The sequence below is a fragment of the Argopecten irradians genome, chromosome 6 (genome assembly GCF_041381155.1).
Source record: "Argopecten irradians isolate NY chromosome 6, Ai_NY, whole genome shotgun sequence".
Lineage (NCBI taxonomy): Eukaryota > Metazoa > Mollusca > Bivalvia > Pectinida > Pectinidae > Argopecten > Argopecten irradians.
The window spans coordinates 27,611,650-27,630,554 of NC_091139.1; the positions used below are offsets into that span (position 1 = coordinate 27,611,650).

At 34.6% G+C, this 18,905-nt stretch overlaps 1 protein-coding gene across 3 annotated transcripts in view; it reads left to right on the forward strand.

The window, feature by feature from the left end:
- LOC138325510 (uncharacterized) overlaps window positions 1–18,905 on the forward strand; it is a 71,949-nt gene that overhangs the window by 13,112 nt on the left and 39,932 nt on the right. The window contains exons 8-27 of one of the 3 annotated variants that reach the window (XM_069271217.1): window positions 71–149; window positions 539–620; window positions 999–1,089; window positions 3,079–3,208; window positions 3,568–3,674; window positions 3,811–3,987; window positions 4,155–4,370; window positions 4,758–4,935; window positions 5,302–5,424; window positions 5,875–5,910; window positions 6,767–6,921; window positions 7,363–7,582; window positions 9,419–9,570; window positions 9,987–10,144; window positions 10,804–10,859; window positions 13,865–13,879; window positions 16,903–17,001; window positions 17,871–18,037; window positions 18,412–18,501; window positions 18,689–18,821. In XM_069271217.1, coding sequence (XP_069127318.1) covers window positions 71–149; window positions 539–620; window positions 999–1,089; window positions 3,079–3,208; window positions 3,568–3,674; window positions 3,811–3,987; window positions 4,155–4,370; window positions 4,758–4,935; window positions 5,302–5,424; window positions 5,875–5,910; window positions 6,767–6,921; window positions 7,363–7,582; window positions 9,419–9,570; window positions 9,987–10,144; window positions 10,804–10,859; window positions 13,865–13,879; window positions 16,903–17,001; window positions 17,871–18,037; window positions 18,412–18,501; window positions 18,689–18,821 — 2,464 coding nt within the window. The remainder of the gene's footprint in view (window positions 1–70; window positions 150–538; window positions 621–998; window positions 1,090–3,078; window positions 3,209–3,567; window positions 3,675–3,810; window positions 3,988–4,154; window positions 4,371–4,757; window positions 4,936–5,301; window positions 5,425–5,874; window positions 5,911–6,766; window positions 6,922–7,362; window positions 7,583–9,418; window positions 9,571–9,986; window positions 10,145–10,803; window positions 10,860–13,864; window positions 13,880–16,902; window positions 17,002–17,870; window positions 18,038–18,411; window positions 18,502–18,688; window positions 18,822–18,905) is intronic. The other 2 variants (XM_069271218.1, XM_069271219.1) reach the window with 2 other exon arrangements.

The window sequence follows — 18,905 nt, forward strand, 5'->3', positions numbered from 1 at the left end:
TATTAATTGATACCCCCCCCATACATTTAGATTCATTTCAATGATTTAATCATACTTCGCTGTTCTATAGGAGGACCGATTTACTGTGGAGGCGGTCAGTCTTGGACGTCTGAAGAGGGTCATCATCGGACACGATGGGACGGGCGCCGGTCAGTATTTATGTTGATATCCCTTCATTATCAAATGCAATCATTAATGTAGAACTTACAGGGAATTTCAAATATCAATAATATTCAGTCATTGAAAATTTGAAAATAAAATCATAGTAATCTTGTGAACTATAATCTTACATTCATCAATGATGACAATGTAAATGTTAGATCATATTAATCTTATGAAATATAATATCATATTCATCAACGATGATGGTTTTTCTTTCAATTTCAATTTTAAAAAATTTATTGACAAATGTTAAAGAGATTAGACAGCAGGCATTGTCTACATAGGTCTTCTCCCTATGGGTTTTCTTCGAATTTGAAAAAAAATGATTTTGCTTCTATACTTAATGAGATGTTTTTCTATATTACTTTGTGTTTAGGAAATGGTTGGTTTTTGGAGAAAGTGGTGATCAGAGAACCCAACAGTAGAGCTCCAGACGACTATGTCTTCTACTGTGGAAAGTAAGTCGTCATTGTATTATGTGAAATTAATAATTGGTTCTGAAAGAATGACTTTATTAATCTATAATGGATGATATACTTGATTCAGGCTCTCCGTCTGTTGACACAACAATTGACCGAATTTTCCTCCTAACCTACTGAGGGAATGTTCATGAAACTTGGTGGCAGTAATCCTTATATAAAAAAATGTGTGCAATTTATATCAGAACAAGATTTTTTCACCTTGATAAGAGTTATGCCCCTTTGCTACAAAGGTTGGAGGGCGAGGGTTTTCGGCATGGGGTTTAAGTTGTCATCTTTGACAATAGTTCTAGTTGTTTAAAAAAAAAAAACGTGTTTTATAGATTTACAGTTTATTAATAAACTTTTTTTATCTAGATGGTTAGATGAAGGGGAGGATGATGGAAAGATTGTGAGAGAACTGAAAGTACAAGAAGAATACATGGACGACATACTGGAGAAACGAAACGTGAGTGACGTCACCAAGGAATCCAATGATTTCGACCTAGATGTTTGGTTTGAATATAAAATTGACCTGTAACCTTTAGAAAGAATTTCTGTTTAGTTTTGTTCTTGTAATTAATATATTGTGTTCCTTATAGAACCTAATTGTAGTGAATGTTCAGATGTGTAATATATATACTTAGATGTTGTAGAAAATCAAAATTTAACTTAATATGTTGAAATTATGGTAGCTAAGTTTGTTGTGTGAGTTATTTGTAATACCTGTGCTTTATGTATGCAAATTTATCTATATATTAAAAACTGAAATATGTATTACTATTTAATCATGGTTTTACATTAAAATGTTTTTTTGTGAGCACTAACCATGTGTACAACTGGCATTATCTCGCCTTTTGTGTTGTGAAGTTGGATATCAACTTTCCAGTTAATCTTAATCAAGTACGGTAATATCATATATGATAATGAAACAGAAGTATTGTGGTGTACAAAAAAATAATGTATTCATAGTTAAAGATAAAGGTAGATGATCCCAAGATCATGTTTAATCATCAATTATCAAACATTACATTTACGGTAATCGATAAAAAATCCTTACCACAGAGTTTATTTGTGGAGAAAATTCCATGCAAACATCTCTGATCAAGTTCAATACCTTGAAAGAGTCCAGTCCACTGTATAAAATCTGTGAAATGTACATGGTGCATTTGCACAAGGTGGACATATGCTCGTAAGATAATTTAAACATAATGCTTGGGATTCTTTATCTTGGTATGAAATGCACTTCGTAACTACCATGTTTGTGTGCTGTGAAGTAGTACCACTATATGTTATTTAGCACTGTTAATCAGTCACCCCCGGAGACATATTTGAACTCTTCTAATTCAAAGACTGGAAGAGGTCAATATGAAATTTTAGGGGTGAATGAGTAAATCAAAGACTGGAAGAGCTCAATATGAAATTTTAGGGGTGAATCAGTAAATCAAAGACTGGAAGAGCTCAATATGAAATTTTAGGGGTGAATCAGTAAATCAAAGGAAATCCATCATTGTACTCTTGAACAATGTACATAGTCATGCTTAGATGAGTTTAGCTTGCTCAAACGGATACTCTTTTCTCTTCCAAACTATTGTGTGCTACATATTACCAAGTATTGGTGATAATTGCTTCTTTCTGTCTATCTCTTTTTTCATTCTAACTAAGCCTCATTTGTGTGTGCATCATTCAGTGCCTTTGGGTCGCTCGAAGGACGAAGATTATAACTCTACATGCTGTTTAACGTACATGTTCATGTGTCTGCGTCAGCACATTCTCATTGTTTGGTGCACATGCTCTTGTCTGAAAATAGAGTATAAACAAAAGACGATAAGTAACATAGTAGAGTGTATTTAATAAGTAGTTGATTGTTTGTAACAAAAACTAGTCTTAGGAAAAAGATATTTTTACATACTGATATTAACTGATAAGTCTAGTCTTGAGATATATATTTATTTATAATTTTTTTTTGTCCTTCTTTTAAAATGGGTAACTGGACTCCCTTTATTTCGTATTGTTCACATAGATATCACTATATCTACAGTGTTCCTAATTTTGATATTGTAACGTGATTTATAACATCATTTATTTGTTATTGATTAACACACTGTGTTTCACAAAACAGCTGTAATACATGGTTTTATTTATGGCATTAATTACTGTGATATGTGTTCAGAGTTTGTTGCTTTCACATTTTATATAGAAACTTTAAGTCTTTCTTTTAAGCACATGATTTGTGTTACCGGTAATTAAAGATTTCTGTTTAAGTAAACCGGTAATTAAAGATTTCTGTTTAAGTAAAAAGGGAAATAACTCAAACAAAGGGATATAATTTTTGCATATATGCTTGCATCCTGTTATGCATTATGGTGATTTATATTGGGTATTTTTTAATGATATTCCAAGGAAAGATAACTCTTTTGTACCCAAAGTACAAGTGACGAGAGAGTTTGTGTTTCAGTGGGAATATGAGATGTGGAAGTTCCAGAAAGAAGGCAAAGTCAAATTCTATAGTTTAGCTACTCAAAAAGCACTCCGGGTAAAACCCAACCTCACCGTTGACTCACTGGGTGATGATCGAGACGAAGATGGTGAGATCTTGTACTTCCATATTACTAATTAGTTTAAGTTAGTAACTACATATTCTCTAAAACATGAACAGATGTAGTCATTAATCAAGGTTTTTCTTTTTTTTTTTTTGAAATTATATGTTCTTAAACTATAGATTTACAGTAAAACACATATATAACAAATATGCTTACAACTAATTCATGATTAAAATGTAGTAATTTGTATTTCCTCGTCAATGTCCTTATAAGATATTTGCAATGTGTGTAAACAAACTATGTTTATAACAAGGTGATTTTGTTGGTCCCCAGAGGTTTGTGAAAAGCATATTTTACAGTATATACAACTACAGTATATAATATGAGTGTTAACATTTTTCCAGTGGTGTTCAATGTGGTTGTGAAGAAGAAGACCATGGTTAGAGCCTTTAGTAGTGTAACCAAGCCAAAGAATTTCCTGGCCATAGACAACGGCAAAATCACCATGCAGGTAGGTACATTCATCTTCATCATCTGTAGTTGTCTTGATGCTTATCATAAAATAATGTCACTGCAATTTTATCACACCAACATGTGAATTGCACATGATTGAAACAGAAAAGGACTTCTGTTTTGTCTGTTGACAGGGAATGGGAGGACCATATTGTGAGTTCCGCGTACGTGTCCAACATGATAGATCAGTGATGCTAGAATCTGTTAAGAATCCACTACAGTTTGTAACGTTTGGTGAAGATGGACAGCCTGATGATGTACGTGGCGTTCTGGACAAAGAACCGACACGAAGATTCTTTGTGTACAGTAAGGTAGGTAACTGAAGTTTAACTGGGACATGCAATGTAACCCACATCTGTCCTGTTTCATCTCATTTTCAAGACTTGTCCCATACTGTCCAGATTACATTTGAAGGCGAGAGTATTTACATGTTACAGATATTTCGATTTAAATTCATATTGTCTGTTTTTCTTTACAGGGAATGTTCCGTCACCGAGGGGTGATCATGTTATGTACCTCCTTCACACAAGCCATCACCATCAACCATGACTACTCCATGCAGGCCACTGGCAAACAAAACAAGATGGCACAGTTCAGGGTCCATAAAATATCCACAGGAGGCGTCCGCATGTTTGAGAGTATGATGAGTCCAGGAAAGTTTATACGCTTGAAGGATGGCAAAATTGACTGTTTGGTGAGTCAACAATACTAATACAATACAAACTTAATATATTTACAATGGAATATGCAAAAGTTTGTCAAATTGCACCAATGTTGTCAATACTCTTTGCAAATAATTTGATGTTTTTTGTTGCTTAATTTGCATAATAAGTATATAAAAATGACAGAATTTGGCAAAATTGACTCTTACAAATATAAAAGTCTGGTTAAAGATAACTATTGATTATATACTAATACATTGATCATTAAATTGACCTTTGAACCTAATAAATGAACTAAAAAATGAACTCATCATTAACCTTTCATCATGAAAGGTAAAACAAGTATGAGCATCTGTTGAATGATGTGTGACTGTGATTTGCAAAATTACAATTTATTTTCATGATTTTGATCATTACAGGGTGAGAGAGATGAATTTTCCCACTTCATAGTTGACAAACATCCAGAACAGGGATATGTGGCCCTCCAGTCTAGCTCACAGCGTGGTCTGTACCTCGGGATGAAGCCTGACGGACGTGTATGGCCTACGGTTGACACGGGTGTAAACAACATATGGCTCTACCCGTCTGTCATCGATTGTAAGTTACTTAATGTTTTTAGTTTTACCAACTATTTAGACAAAAAAAAAAATAATAAATTAAATTTAAATGGTATATTCCATTTTATCTTGATTCATTGAGGAATAAATGGACCACCAGGCAACTTCCAGATAGCTAAAATCTGGATTTTCTTCATCTACATGTCTAGGTATGTCATATCTGACAAAAGACATCTTTAGTATGTAAATGAATATTTTAAAAACAATTCTAAATTGCTACAAATCTTCTATTTCTTTCAGTTTGTCTTATGCTTTTTGATATTTAATCAAATGTTAAATTATTGATTTATTATCGATGTTTGTGAAAAACTATGAGAATTAATTGACATGTGTCCTTACCTAACAGTTGGTGTGCCAAAAATAAGAACGATGGAGCGAATGGAAGAGGATAATATACAGACGCGACAGACAGAAAGTGCCCTAACAATGGACTACACCCCTACCCCCACACCTCGACCTGACTTCGCAGGTATGTGATATACAGGTTTTGTCGGTTATTTCTAGGGAAGGGTATATTGAATTGTTATAAAATTGAAAAAATTTCATAATGAAATCAGTTAGAATTGATTGAACTTTAAAACAATAACAAAATTTTATTGCACTCAGTCAATCATTCTTAATATTGAGAGCTGTGAGACAATTTCCGTTTATTTCAATTTCATCCTTTTCACCTAATAATGGTAGCCACTGAAGGAAGAATCTAAGAAAAAAGCAAACACGTTTTGTATTTTACCAAATAAAGGCTTGGCTCTCCTATTTGTTGACTGGTCTTCCTTCATTCAAGAAGGTGAATTTAAGACATATCAAATATAAATCCTTTCGTAAGAAGGTGAAATGTTAATGGAATAGTTGATGTTTATGTTGTTATAATTAAGATTATAGAACAGAAATATTAGTCTTATATATTGGCACTTTGTAGTACATGTAACTGAAGGAAACAAACCACAGGTGAAAGGTAGGCAAAGTGGGCATGGAAATGACGTTAATGTGGTCACTGTTCAAGAAAACTTGGCACTATTTCTGATATATTCAAAGAAAAAGAACACTTTTGTTTCATGTTTTTTAACAGAATTCATACTTTCTGAATTCCATTCCAAGTTTTCTTCTTCTGTAACTTTATGTTTGTTATGAATTGTGATCCTAACTTTTGTCGTAATACAAGTGCATGTGATGTCGATGCAACTAAGTCTGTCATGTAATGTTAAATGTTGTTTGGTTTGAAATCTGCATGTAAATATCATTTTTTTTAAATCAATGTCTCAAAGATACTGGTATTTGTTGTTTTGTTTGAAATTAACATAATTATGATTTATCATTTGGTATGAATCTGTCAAACAAAAGCCTAAAATCTATCAATTTTATGCTGTCATATTATATAGCCCCTCGTAACTCGGTCCTCTAAACCACTGGACCAATTTCATACTTCACAGTATTATGTTGAGACCATGTGTAGATATGCAGGAAGGCTTTATTTTCAGAAAAGTTTGGTGGCCAATGGTAATCAGGTCACTACACAGGTTTTGTAAAAAGGCCAATAACTCTTCTTGGATCAATTTTGTTTAGACATGATCAGGTGATGATGTTACATATAGATATCCATGTATGAGTGATGCTGTGTGTATCCTCAACAAGGGTACTAATACAAAGTCAACATGATTATATGAAATGTGAGTCGCTGTGACAATTATCTATAAGTGAAATGGCATTAGCTACCTTTCATATGCAGCTCCTGTTGAATTTTGCAACATAATTAGATCATAATTTAGGACTTAGCATCAATATTTGTGTAATATTAAGACTTTGTGTTGTAGTTGGAGACTGGAGTATCCAGATCGGTAGCTTGGAATCACTACAGAATGGTGACCTGGCCCTCGTCGTGTATGGAGACCGTGGTAACTCCGGGGCTATCCAGCTAGGGGCTCCAGGAAAGGACATCTTCCAGAAAGGCAACAAGGATGAATTTAGGGTAAACACTCATTTAGAATCTAACTGGTATCACTGACATCAAGGAGGGGGGATTAGTGTAGAAAAAGATAGATAGGGACCTCACATTGAGATTACTGCTTGTTAATGCATGCAAATATCAATTTTGTATACGATATCTAAGTTGAGTGAAGAGGGTGGGGATGAGTTAGATTGATCTAAGAAAACACAACTTTTTTTGTGTTTGTAAGAGTATATCATAACCTTGTTTTCTATTAACAAATCCTGTTATCCAAGATTAATTGCCAGACAAAAACCAAAAGAACATTGAACCAATTTGGATTAAGACTCCTTAACTATATATGTGTGATTTCTTATAGAACCTTAGCTGGTCACCTGTTTGAAAATCAGTTCTTATATTGAATGTTTTATGCCATGACAATAGTTTCAATTTTGTCCGATACCAAAGTGTGTCCTTTTGCAGTCAAATCTCCAGAAGGTTGGTACAATAAGGAAGATCAGACTGGAGCTGACTCCCAGAGGAGGTGATGCCTCATGGAAGGTCGATGATGTGGTGCTTGAGAACCTCAACTCTGAAGAAGTGCTGGAGTTCCACTTTGATAAATGGCTGTCTACCACACACGACGATCAGCAGAACATGAGAGAAATGGCTGTCACCAAACCTGGCACAGAGTCCCTTCCTCGTAAGTATGGCTCTCACCAAACCTGGCACAGAGACCCTTCCTTGTAAGTATGGCTGTCACCAAACCTGGCACAGAGTCCCTTCCTTGTAAGTATGGCTGTCACTAAACCTGGCACAGAGTCCCTTCCTTGTAAGTATGGCTGTCACTAAACCTGGCACAGAGTCCCTTCCTTGTAAGTATGGCTGTCACCAAACCTGGCACAAAGTCCCTTCCTTGTAAGTATGGCTGTCACTAAACCTGCACAGAGTCCCTTCCTTGTAAGTATGGCTGTCACCAAACCTGGCACAGAGTCCCTTCCTTGTAAGTATGGCTGTCACCAAACCTGGCACAAAGTCCCTTCCTTGTAAGTATGGCTGTCACCAAACCTGGCACAAAGTCCCTTCCTTGTTAAGTATGGCTGTCACCAAACCTGGCACAGAGTCCCTTCCTTGTAAGTATGGCTGTCACCAAACCTGGCACAGTCCCTTCCTTGTAAGTATGGCTGTCACTAAACCTGCACAGAGTCCCTTCCTTGTAAGTATGGCTGTCACCAAACCTGGCACAGAGTCCCTTCCTTGTAAGTATGGCTGTCACCAAACCTGGCACAAGTCCCTTCCTTGTAAGTATGGCTGTCACAAACCCTGCTGCACAGAGTCCCTTCCTTGTAAGTATGGCTGTCACTAAACCTGGCACAGAGTCCCTTCCTTGTAAGTATGGCTGTCACAAACTGGCACAGAGTCCCTTCCTATGTAAGTATGGCTGTCACCAAACCTGGCACAGAGTCCCTTCCTTGTAAGTATGGCTGTCACCAAACCTGGCACAGAGTCCCTTCCTTGTAAGTATGGCTGTCACCAAACCTGGCACAGAGTCCCTTCCTTGTAAGTATGGCTGTCACCAAACCTGGCACAGAGTCCCTTCCTTGTAAGTATGGCTGTCACCAAACCTGGCACAGAGTCCCTTTCCTTGTAAGTATGGCTGTCACCAAACCTGGCACAGAGTCCCTTCCTTGTAAGTATGGCTGTCACCAAACCTGGCACAGAGTCCCTTCCTTGTAAGTATGGCTGTCACCAAACCTGACACAGAATCCCTTCCTTGTAAGTATGGCTGTCACCAAACCTGACACAGAGTCCCTTCCTTGTAAGCGTGAGTCCCTTAAATTATAAATTCCTTCTCAAGATTTCACTGATAACTTACTTTCTGTAAATGTTTAGAGATTGTTTCTGTATGATTTCTCTCAGAGTCTTAATTTGTGGAGCAAGGAATATATATGAGCAGACGGTCTTTACCTGTATGTCTCTTACCATATAACTTTTAGTCAAGCACAGGCTTGAAACTACAGTTTAACCTGTCAAAACCAGCTATTGTCCAATCTGGATCCCTGTCTATTCTGACTTTATTGTATGATATTGATACTGTGAATTTATTGAATTATTTAAATTCACATATCAATGCTATTGTTCAGTGCCCTTCGCTAAGAATCGAGTCAAATTTGGTTAGAATTATTACCCTTAGATATAGCATTTTAACATATCCATATCAGTACTTGCTGACCCCCAGGGACCAGTAGGGCGGGGCCAAACGCGGCCAAGATTACTAAAATTTCTAAATATCTCTTTTTGAATTCACAGATTTGATGGAAACAAATACTCTTCATAGATTAAAAAAAAAATTATAAAATCACTGACTGATTTCAAGGGCCTGATAGGCAAATATATAGTGTTTATATGTCTTTGTTTCATTCTGTAATAGAACTCCTATGGGCCTCTTGTTCCTGTTTTCTTTATGTTTCATATGAAATCATTGACGGTTTTGTGTGGTCAAATGCTTATATATAATCCATGCTTGTTCTTTTTCCAGTACTGAAGTATAAGGTGATTGTCCACACTGGAAACGAGATGGATTCCGAAACAGATGCCCGTGTTTATTTCAACCTGTTTGGTGATGACGGCGACATTGGAAAACGCCTCCTGCTCAACTCAAGCAATAAACAGAAATTCCGCCGTGGTCAGGTTGGTACTCATTCTTAACTGGCGTATCTATCAAAAAATGAAGTCGTCTTAATCTTTAATTCTTTGATGCGATCCAAATAACATTGGATTACAAAAAAGCTGTTTACTATTATAGCATAGAGATTTACCTTAGGATTAATGAAATTGGTTACAATATATCAAAACTAATTGTAAATAATTCAAATGTTGATGATGTTTATCTATTTTGATGAAAAGTTTGCCATGATAAGAATAGGCAATTGCATGAAAGATCAAGTGAAGTTGAAGATTATTGAAGATTTCTCTTCAACCCCCAACTTCCACACCCCTCCAAAAAACTGGGATGTTTAAAAAAGAAGTATTTGTTCTAAAATGTTTAACTTTAATAAAAAAGAGTTAGTCTTCTCTGACAAGAATGTTACTTTTTGTTCTTTCAGGTGGATGTGTTTGAGTTGGAGGCTGTATCTGTGGGACGTCCACAGCGGTGTATTGTCGGCCATCTTGAGACCGCTGATGGTGCTGGGTGGTATCTGGACCAGATTGTGGTACAAGAAGGAGACAATGGCCAGGAAAAGTACATCTTTGAATGTGATAGGTGTGTAACCTACAAGGAATGTGTGGGGCAAATGGGAGTGGTAATGGGTTACACGGAAGTGTGAGGGATAACCTAAATTTCTTTAAAACAATTACAACATTAATAGATTTATATATATATATAACCTAAGATGAGGTTACAATACCAAACAAATGCAAAATTTCCTGCGTTATCGATGCTAACATTGAAGATTTATTTTGTTGTTTTGCTGTCTGGCGCAGTGAAAGACAATTAAAGCATAGTAATTAGGATGACAGCAGTAAATAAAGGATGACCTACTGAAAATTAACACATGACATATTTTAATTGAATTGTTCAGAAAATGATGATAGGTTTATTACTAATGATAAGCTAATAACTTTTGTGACTCTACAAAATTACCAATATCGTTTTACATTCCCATCTTAAAGATTAAAAGCTGTGTCGGAAATGTAGTGGACCTTTGAATACATTTGCGCTGTTTAGGGGTATGGCTACATAGGGTTATCAATATATTAACAGATCAACCAATGACTAGAGGGTATATAGGGTTGTAAAGGGCTACAAAGGGCTAGGGGTTGACTTGAATAGTCTTTTTAAGAAGAAAATATAGGTAAACTGTAAATATATTGAATGATGTATTATCTGTCCACTACAGAACCTTTTATTCTATGTTACAGGTGGCTGGACACTGGTCAAGAGGATCGCCGTATAGAAAGGACACTTACACTCAAGGGTAGGTGATGGTGTTCACTCAAAACATACTGACCAACAACTCATCTAACTCCATATATAGTATGGCTGGGGTGTGTCCATTGCATGGCTGCGGTGTGTCCATTGCATGTTCAGGGTGTGTCCATAGTATGTCTGGGGTGTGCCATTGCATGTTTGGGGTGTGTCCATTGTATCGGAGTCCAGCTGGGACTATTTGTTTGGCTGTCCGTGGCATGCTGCAGTTATGTCCATGGTATATTTCAGTGTGTCCATTGCATGTTCGGGGATGTCCATATTAAATATGGTCCAAGCTGGGACATATCTGGGTGTCCATAGCATGCTTGAGTTGTGTCCATTGGTTGCTTGGTTGTGACAGTAACATTTTAAGAGTGTTCATATCCATAGCATGACAGGATGTCCATAGCATGTTTGAAGTGTGTGTTTAATTATAGGAGGGGGATGGGGGGGGAGTTATTTGCATAGTCCAAGTGCCTGCTCATCCATCTAGTGTAGTTCCTTAACACTGAAGGAAAAAAAAATCCTCCCTGACACACAAAATTACATTATATTTACACAACCATGTGGACATTGATACAACTGTTGATTAAGTATAATTGTATTCCATGTATACCTTTGACAAACTTTTAATAAATCAAAAATCTCATTTTATCTTACCAAGTGCTCAGATACTCTTGTAATCTCATTAACGTTTTAATGAATTGTGGCGGCCATATTTTCCTATAACCTATAGTTACGCAGTTTATATTTTTCATAGAATTTTGTACAGATATATGTAGTTAGTACTTGTTATACATCTCCCTTATATATCTGTATACATCACTTATGTCTCAGATATTGTCTTTTGTGTAAGCATTTGTTAAACATGGCCATATTTTGTCGTTGATGACCTTAGCACTTAAATGACCTTGACCTCTTATTATTGTTGTATTTATTGATCTAATAGCTAATATTCTCATAAGGTGGAAGGTTGATAAGATTGATACCTAACATTGTTTGCCTTATATTTCAGTTTGTTATTAATTTGTATGACTGAGTAGAATCTCATTTCTGTAGTGTTAATACATTCATCCCTGAAAATTCATAATGAATTCTTCCAGTTTTTGAATAAGAAGAGTTCAAATGTGTTTTCAGGGGTGAATGAGTTACAGTTAGTGACTAAAATGGTGATAACCTTATAATGGCATATAAATGTTGGGAAATGTTTCAAGTTTGTTTTGTATTTAATTAGTTTTTTATTAATCTTATTTATTAATTTCTTTTTGTGTTAAACAACTGCTAAGTTTACTAAAATATTAATGTACAACTCATTTGTAATGTGTATTTATAGTAAGTCTCCACTTTTAAACATTCAAATATTATTGATATAAAATTACTGTTGTAATAAATGCATGTATTTTATTTATTCTTTCTATAGTTTCAAAAAAAACAAAAAAACAAAGATAGTCTATTTTTATCATTCAAATTATGTGTATTTTTTCAACTGAAAAAAGAAGTCTTTGGTAATGAACTTAATCTTGCACAGGTTGTTTAAATAGGGCTTTTGTTGTGTTGTTGTGTTTAGTCTTCCAGTAGTGATTATTAAGTCATCCACCCCTGAAAATTCCTAATAAGCTATTCCATTTTTTGAAATGGAAGAGTTCAAATGCATCTTTAGGGGTGAATGGTTTAAAATTCAACAATAGCTTCCGTCTGCATAGAATATATGATACTCAGCAAATGTGTTTAAGTAAGGAGAAGTTGTATAACTAATGATTAACTTTTAAGGCAAATTTTAGTGGTAGAATAGGTTTTTGGGTGATGTACTTAAGTACTGGAGAGTGAAAAAAAATATTTCAAAATTTTGAATGGTAGTTTCTCCTGTCTAAATTATGTACACTTTGTGTTAGCTTAGATAGATATTATACATATTTTTATATTTCATTTCTTTTGATTCGAAATCAACTGAGGACATACTCAGAAGAAATTATAGAACTCTTGTAGACGATACAAGTGAGATCGGTCTATAGCCAAATGGTCCTTTAACAAACTGGTCAAAATATACTGACATTGGTAATTTTTTACCCCAAGGAAGTAGTCTAAATAATAATATAAACAGGTGGTTTTAAGACAGAGACGGTTGCAATATCAGGTACCTTATGAGTCAATATCCAGATAATTATATATAAACTTCATTGTATCTATTTTATAAAGCTTTTTCTAGAGCGCCAATAGATGAAACTTTTTGAATTCAGTTAATAAATAGTATTTTGCTCTGATGACAGATATTGCTACAAACAAAAGGCAAAACGAAAATTATTTTTCAAATTTGTTGTCTTAAGCGATATATCAATCGAAACATATAGCCCACTTATTATTTTAAAGACTATGACAGAATATGAGATATTAGACACATTTTGTGATGGTGACTAATGATTTTTTTGATTGTTTGAACTGTTTTTGTTCTATATCTTTTCACATAAGATCAAGGGATTTTTTTTGGAGAAAAGATATATTTTTGTCTTTTTTTTTTCTGTCTTGTAATTGGAGAATCAAACAAAATGTTGATAATACTGAACGATTTTTGAAGAGATTTTTGTATCTGCTGCTGCAATGCCATATAGGCTGGTGCTGTTTCTTTGTATATACTGCAAAAATACTAATTTTAGTGAGGGTCTTATTTTTATCTTCTTATTATCAATAATTATTAGCCATAGAGAACATTTTAGACTTTATTATAGTGAAAAAATATAAGAAAAATAGGTGCTTCAGTATTCATCAAGTATTTCCTGTGTACTTTAAATCTAAATAATGATTTTGGTTTTCTCTGCTAAAATAGGACTCCGCTGAACTTAGTATTAAAACAGTATGTTATTGTGATTTCTGCTGAACCATAATTTTGTAACTAAAGATGTAACTTAATTTATAATATCTAATTACTTAAGAGAACGAAATAAAAGTTAGTCGAATTGCTGGGTTTTCTTGTTATTTTCCTCATAGTATAGTTCAATATTTTTATCTTTTAAACAGGTTCCAAAGTTTCTGGTAAGATCAGAATGCAAATGTTTCGCTTTCAAACTCTAATGTGCTATATTAACAGATGAGTTTGTTTTGAAATCTAATATATGGTTTGGATTTATAACCATTACTGAAAATCTATAAATTTGACATACTTGAAAGTCCTGTAATGATAATGGAATGAAAATTATATCATACGTACACCTTGTGTAAACACCAGGATGACATGTTTGCATGTTCAGTGGATGAAAAATTAAACAAATATTTATGTCCAAACATGACACTGGAAATCGATGTCAACACAGAAACGATGGACCTTTGATCAGCGGATTCCTTCCTGAAAAAAATATTGATTGCCTACCAATTAGGCCAATCCTATGTGGGCTGCTATGTCAAAAGCTGATGTTTAGTTATGGTAAATGGACTTTTATTTCCTTCAAAAAAGGATCAAATATGTTGTATATAATTTAAAAACTAGTTTTTTTTTCTTTTTGAAAATAGAAATACAATTTTCATATTTAAAAAAAAAATTTGAGATGAAGGAAAAAAAATTAATGATGTTAATTTCAGAAATATTTTTTAAAGCAAACTTTATTCACAAGAAATAATTGGACATTTACCGTAATTGGTTTAATCAATAAAATTACATGGAACATACCCAGTAATGAATGTTAAAATAACAGTCAGAAAGTGTTGCCTAGAAATTGAGGGTCTAGAAGAGAGAGTATGTGTGCTACAGAATTTTTGGTATTCAAAGGTGTAATTTATTTACCTCTGTTGTTTGATCATATTGACTGCAGTGAATGTGTGTACGCTTGCATATCATAAACATTTGTTGGCGCTCAGGTGTTGAGAGCATATTATTATATAATAAAGGCATTTGAATAATATTCATATGATTGATGTTTTTATCATGTATTGATTTTCTGGTGACAGTTCCACAGTGAAATCAATTTTGTCATGTGGAAAGTACTTTTGATATTTTATGTGGGTGTATGTACTTACTCACAGCATGTCTTTTTTATGTGTTTAATTAGATGTAATTAATTAATGTAATCAATAGTGTTATGTCTTTTCAGGGGTTAAATTGCGGTACTCTTTCCATTTACCTAACGAAATAATGTTTGTATGGCATTTATCGACCTGACTTTTAAATCTGGTCTATTTCTGACGATCTAATCCTGTAAATGAGGTTGTTGAAAATAACATAATAGGATTAATACATTAACCTAAAACAGCGATCAGGTATCAAACAATGTATGTAAAACCTTGTGTTCTGTGCCGACAGCCGTGCATTAAATAATTATATTTAATTATGGTACCTGTTACTCTACTTACACATATCGGTAGAAATGGCCTGCCCTATTCAAATTAATGCTTTGTGATTTCATTTGGACTTTGACAAATTACCCGCGAGTTCGGCATGAAATTTACACAAGGTGACAAGGTGTATTTGTCGAAAGAAAATTCAGCATGAATGGCCATGCTACCTATCCATTTCAATATTGTGTTTATTTTGGCACTTGTATGATGTCTTTTATATTGCCATACTTGTCTTTTGTGAGAACGGTCTGATATATATATTCATTGTTTAGATGTATAAATAGGCTTTTGAAAGGGGATAGAAAAAGTACTTGGTGAAGTTAAATAGCTTGGAAACCTTTATCATATGGTCTACAATGTTGCTTGGGGAGTTGTATCGAGGGTATAGATATGGTACATAACACCAGACCTGGATTAAATGAGGCTCTAGAGGGAAGGGTCTCAACTTTCTATTCGGTTCACAGTTGCTATGGAACAAATAAACATTCAGATGTTTTGTAGAATTTTTGTTACTTGGACTGTACTGGTATAATATTATTAAAAAATTAGACAATTCCTAACCACAACATTTTTAGTCTGCACCATGAAATGTTTGATCTTGAGTCGTTGTCCAAAACTAATATTTCAAAATATTTGATTTTTAAATTAGAAGAGAACTTAGTTCAAGAATGTTTGTCCTTAGATAATATATTTTCGCCACTTTAAAATTATTTTGATAACACCAAGGATCAACCTATCAAAATTAAGCTGTAGCATTTTTTTTGGGGCTATCAAAAAAGAAGGATATTTACTGTATAGTAGTTGATCAGACTAGGAGGTATCCATTGTTGATTGTTGATGTTATTGTAGGCTGTAAACAAGTCCTTTCACTTCTGTTTACATTAATACTTACACTGATACAAACTAAATACCTGGGTGAGTTAAAGCTACCTAATATTACCAGGTGATAGGCCAGTAATGTACCTAGAGGGACTGTATTGGATTAAATGGCTGTTTACTTTCTGGGTTTTAAATTTATTATACCCATTAATATGTTTATTTGGATTACTTGTGGACACAGTGACATAAAGTAGAGTCGAAATTTGAATGGCATTCTGCTCAGGGAAGGTCAATTGTATGTGGCATAAAGTCACACATGCACCCCTTTAAAATATTTTTCTTTATACACTGTATTGATGTTGCAGGTTGTTCATGTTTTCAATGAAATTCATGAATTCTAAACACCAGCGAACAAAAGAAATTCATGAATTATAGGGATCAGAGAACCGAGGACTTTAGTCTCCAGGAATATGACTCTAATAGGGATCGAAGTTGCAAAATATTGACCCGCAAATTTTAAGTGCCATACAATATCTTAAAACTTCTTTCTTACCAGTTGGTATTTGTTTTAACTACAATAACTCATAAGTCATCCTTTTCCGGTATGAAATAACTGTCGTACCACTATAAAAAAAAACCCAACCAATATGCTATGTTTCCTTTAGCTGATGTATGTATGGTTAGTTGGAGGTCTGAATGTACTCCAGAACAAAGCAACTTCTCGCAGATCCTCTTTTAGAATGGTGGAAAGTTTACATAAAAAAAAAATATTTGTTGATATTGATAAAGACTTCAAGCAGAGGGCTTGTATAGAGTTGACCTGTTGCCTAATTCCTGTTGTTATATCATCAGACAATATAATATCCTGAAATTAAATGAAATATAGACTTGATTATGGTGTTTTTCAGAAGTAAAACCTGTTGTTCGTTTGGAGAGTGTAGCAGAGACGGCGGAGGAATCGGAACATGAAGAAACAAAAGAAGAAATTCACCCAGAAACTTTCCGAGGTAATGAGGAGAAATGCTACAACTGTAAACTGTAAAATGTTGTCACATCTCAGCTTATTTTAAGAATTATGTATTATGAAAAAATAGTAATTTTTTAAAACTGTCACTTTTTTCCTGGCAGCTTTCAAATGTATACAGTCTAACATTATTAGGACCTCCCAAGGAACAAAGAAACAAATGGACTGTATATAGCCAAGTGGTCTTCTTTATAGCCAAGTGGTCTTTATAGCCAAGTGGTCTATATAGCCAAGTGGTCTATATAGCCAAGTGGTCTATATAGCCAAGTGGTCTATATAGCCAAGTGGTCTTCTTTATAGCCAAGTGGTCTTTATAGCAAAGTGGTCTATATAGCCAAGTGGTCTATATAGCCAAGTGTGGTCTATATAGCTAAGTGGTCTTCTTATATAGCCAAGTGGTCTTTATAGCCAAGTGGTCTATATAGCCAAGTGGTCTATATAGCCAAGTGGTCAAGTGGTTATATAGCCAAGTGGTCTATATAGCCAAGTGGTCTTCTTTATAGCCAAGTGGTCTTTATAGCCAAGTGGTCTATATAGCCAAGTGGTCTTTATAGCCAAGTGGTCTATATAGCCAAGTGGTCTTTATAGCCAAGTGGTCTTTATAGCCAAGTGGTCTATATAGCCAAGTGGTCTATATAGCCAAGTGGTCTAAACCAAGGTCATTCATTCTAATTGACTATTTAGGACCCTAAGAAAGTGGTCTTTATACAAAGGTGGTAACTATGGCAGATTGGACTGTAAATGTTTTCTGTGTATGTTAAAAAAATTCTGTGAAAGTCACTGTAGATACAACATATTTCCAAGAGATCACATGTGTGTGATTTTCTAAAATATTGAGATGTTTATATTCAGATGGAGACTGGCGACTTTACATCACGACCGGATCAGACAAAGTCATGGGGACCACTAACAGTGTGTCTCTGTACGCCTACGGTACCGGTGGGGTGATGGGACCAGTTGTCCTCGGCCAGGACGATGAGGAGTCTCACTTTGGTGCTGGGGCCACTGATGAGTTTAAGGTACTATTTTAGAGTTATTCTTCTTAACATTTTATCAAAATTTTTGACTCATTTTATGGGGACATGACAACTGAAGATACAATAATTAACAATATTTTGAAGGGGTTTTTCTTTTCTTTTTTTGATAGATTGTAATTCTGTAACCAAGAACTTTTAAAACCATAAGGAAATTGCTGATAATTTCAAAATGCTGCGGTTCACTAAACGGTAATTGAAAATCTATGATTGACTTTGGAGCATACTGGTATGCAAGTAAGGGGAGATAAGTCTTTTACGAGAAATAACCACACTTCAACAAGAAATTGAGTTGACTTGTAAATAAATCCTGAGAAACTTAAAAATGTGAGTTTTTACATGGGATGATGTCCTTATAGGTGTTCATTGGTCCTGAGCTTGGAGACCTGTACAAACTAAGGATAGGACACGATGACAAGGACAGTAAATCAGGATGGTTCCTACAGACGGTTAGTATCTTAAAATGGTGGTGAGCATTTTTTTTCCTTCAAATTTTATAATAATTATTTGAGATTCCTAAAAAATTACATTAAGACTCCAAAAAACCAATGAGATACCACATTTATATATTATTAATAAAGTTTCTTAAAGGTTATTATGTACCATTTGATTTGACTTTTTTTTTAACATTTGTAGATGAAGATGAAAAACATCATGACGAATGAGGAGCATATGTTTAAGTTACATCGATGGATGTCAAGGTCGCGTGATGACCGTGATGTGTGGCGGGAAATTCCAGTATCGACCAATGGAAAGCCAAAATTACCAGGTATTTTCCTGTTTGATGTGTGCTATGCATGGCATGGCCTTTGATGCATAAAGGCTTCATATTCTAGCTGCCAAGTTTTCTCTT